Consider the following 2,582-nt stretch of genomic DNA (forward strand, 5'->3'; position numbering starts at 1 on the left):
GGCGAGTGGAGACGCTCTTAGAGCTGAAGACTTAAACCCTCTGTTCACTAATGTATGACATTTTGGCAGTTTAAATTGAACTACCAAAATGTCCTACATTTGTGAACAGAGTATGTTATACGGAGTAATAAACTGTGTGATAGATAAGCTAAAAACAGAACAGGGGTTTAATGATATAAACACTGATGTGTTACATTTGGTCACTATGAATTCTTTGTGCAAGTTAAAGATGGTGAGTGGTGACACCATGCCATCATATCTTGCTTGCCATGTCAAATTGTAGTTTTTATTGATTACTATTTTTTTTTCTTATAAACTATATGGCATCGTGTAAACAGTTTGTACTTTCATTTTCTGTTTTGTGGACTTCCTTGTTTTAGGTTGCAAAGTACTCCATCCTGAAATCCTGCAACCGTCACTAAGTACAGTGTGTCAGTGTGCAAGGATACAGAGCAGGACACTCGTCAGACCCATCTTGGACTTGGACATCCACCAGTCCACCTCCCACTGAGATATTGCCAAGATTGACTGATTGAGCTAAAAATGGCAAAGCAGCCTTCCGCTTCAAAGATCCAAACCCCACAGACGGAATAACCAGCTCACTGAATCTTGCTTCCAGGTAATGTTCTACCACATCTAAATCCAAGACCCCAAATGTCTGAGGCCTAATTCGGCAACCGGGACACAGGAGCCACCGGAGAGATCCCATCTTCGAAGCGGGATCTGGGTGTGGTGCCGGTGCGGGAAGAGGGAGGCTGGCGGCCGGTCATACCTTGCGCTTGATCTCATGGAGGGGGGTCTCCGTGTCCTCGACGTCGGGCACGAAGGCGGGCGGCACGCGGCCCGGGTCGCGCGTGACGACGAGGCCGTAGGCGGCGACGCAGGCGAGCGCGAGCGCGGTGTAGGCCGCGACGTTGGCGACCCCCGCCGCCGTGGCGAGCCCCAGCCACGCGGGGATCGCGAGGAACACCGCGGTGTAGTAGACGTACCCGATCGCGGCGAACACCGAGATTATCGGCAGCGTGACGTACCCCGGCCGCCCCGCCATCCGAGCAGCCTGGCCGCGGGGGAGCCGAGAGCGGCGCCGCGCAGCGAGCTAACCGAAGCAAAGCAAGCAGCTTGCTGGCGTCTGACGGGGAAAAGGGCGTGCCGGGTCGGTGTGGGTGCGATGTGATGGTGGCAGGCGGTATAGCGGCGAGTGAGACGCGGGCTGCGGTTGGTAGGCAGGTGGACGTCCGGAGCGCCGTGCGGTCCATGTGGTTGCCGGGGAGGCGTCCGGGTTTGGCTCGCGTAGCCGTCACGGCTGCGGCCTTTGCAGGTCAGAGTTAAATCATCCTAAACGATGAGTGTCACATGTGAGATGTATGGTATTTTGGTTTTGATGTTTTTGATGAAAATTTCAGTCACGTAACGATGACAATTTTCAGTGACATACGGCAAGTTTCTATTAGAAATAAATTGACCCACGAAAGTTGTCATGTTTGACAACTAAAGTTGTCATCCTCGTGTCACTAAACTTACTGTTAAAAATGTTCGAAGTTGTCATATGCTTGTACCTTACGTGTGCCACTTATGAGGGCCCCCATGTATTTGAGGAGCACATTTCCTCCGTTCTTGAGCGCTCGGCCAAGGTCATTTTGATTGCCTTTTTTAGGGGTTTTGATTGCCCTTCTGACCGATGAAGTTTGAATGTCAAAACTATGTTCTACTCTCTTCATTCCAAATTACTTGTCGTGGTATTAGTTCAAAGGAGTATAATATAGTGCCTATAGAATTTTAGAAAGGTCAAAATTTACAAACTTTGACTAATGGTTGTTGAGAAAAACATTTACATTTAGAATACTAAATACACATCATCAGATAGGTCTCTTTCATATTGTACTTCCTCTGTTTCTAAATATAAGTAATTTTAGATATTTCAATAGGGACTACATTCGGAGTAAAATGAGTGGATCTACATTCTAAAATATGTCTACATACATTCGTATATAATTTGTATTAGAATATCTAAAAAAGACTTATATTTATGAACGGAGGGAGTATATATATTTGGTTTTGTAGGTATAAGGGCATCTTTGAGTTCAAAAAAAGGGCATCTCCCACGTTGGCCCACAAATTCCCTCCCGCATTTGTCCGTGGACAGGGGGGTCGGTTCGCAGACACGAGTGCAGGAGGCAGCCATCCAATGCTATCATGCATATGTCAATCAACAAAGTGCAATTTCAAATTCAAATAAAAGTCCGATTCATAGCGCGCGCCGGATCACGCCAGTGTCGGTTCACATGCCCGATCACAACCGAAAAGAGGCAAGTATACTTTAAGTTTTGACATGTCCGACCAGAAAAGAATATAAGTCTGGTGCCCTGGTGGACCGGCAATCCGAGCCTCCTCCGCGCTCAAGCTGTCGTCGCCATCGGGTATGCAACCTTCGCCTTCGCCTCCTTCGACGCCGCCTCCTCCTACTCCTTACCCGCTGCCTCCAACTCAACTTTCTGTCGATGCAGCATCTTGAAGCAGATGGCTTGCACGATCATTCTTGTGTCGGCGTCCAAATACTCCACTTTCGAGGACAGCATCTTGGC

At 48.3% G+C, this 2,582-nt stretch overlaps 1 protein-coding gene across 1 annotated transcript in view; it reads right to left on the reverse strand.

Moving 5' to 3' along the window:
- Positions 1 to 1,199, reverse strand: part of LOC123062569 (probable protein S-acyltransferase 16) — a 6,322-nt gene extending 5,123 nt beyond the window's left edge. The window contains exon 1 of the mRNA XM_044486150.1: positions 773 to 1,199. Coding sequence (XP_044342085.1) covers positions 773 to 1,048 — 276 coding nt within the window. The 5' untranslated portion in view covers positions 1,049 to 1,199. The remainder of the gene's footprint in view (positions 1 to 772) is intronic.
- Positions 1,200 to 2,582: the final 1,383 nt, after the last annotated feature.

This window comes from Triticum aestivum, chromosome 3A (assembly GCF_018294505.1).
Source record: "Triticum aestivum cultivar Chinese Spring chromosome 3A, IWGSC CS RefSeq v2.1, whole genome shotgun sequence".
In the NCBI taxonomy this organism is placed as follows: Eukaryota; Viridiplantae; Streptophyta; class Magnoliopsida; order Poales; family Poaceae; genus Triticum; species Triticum aestivum.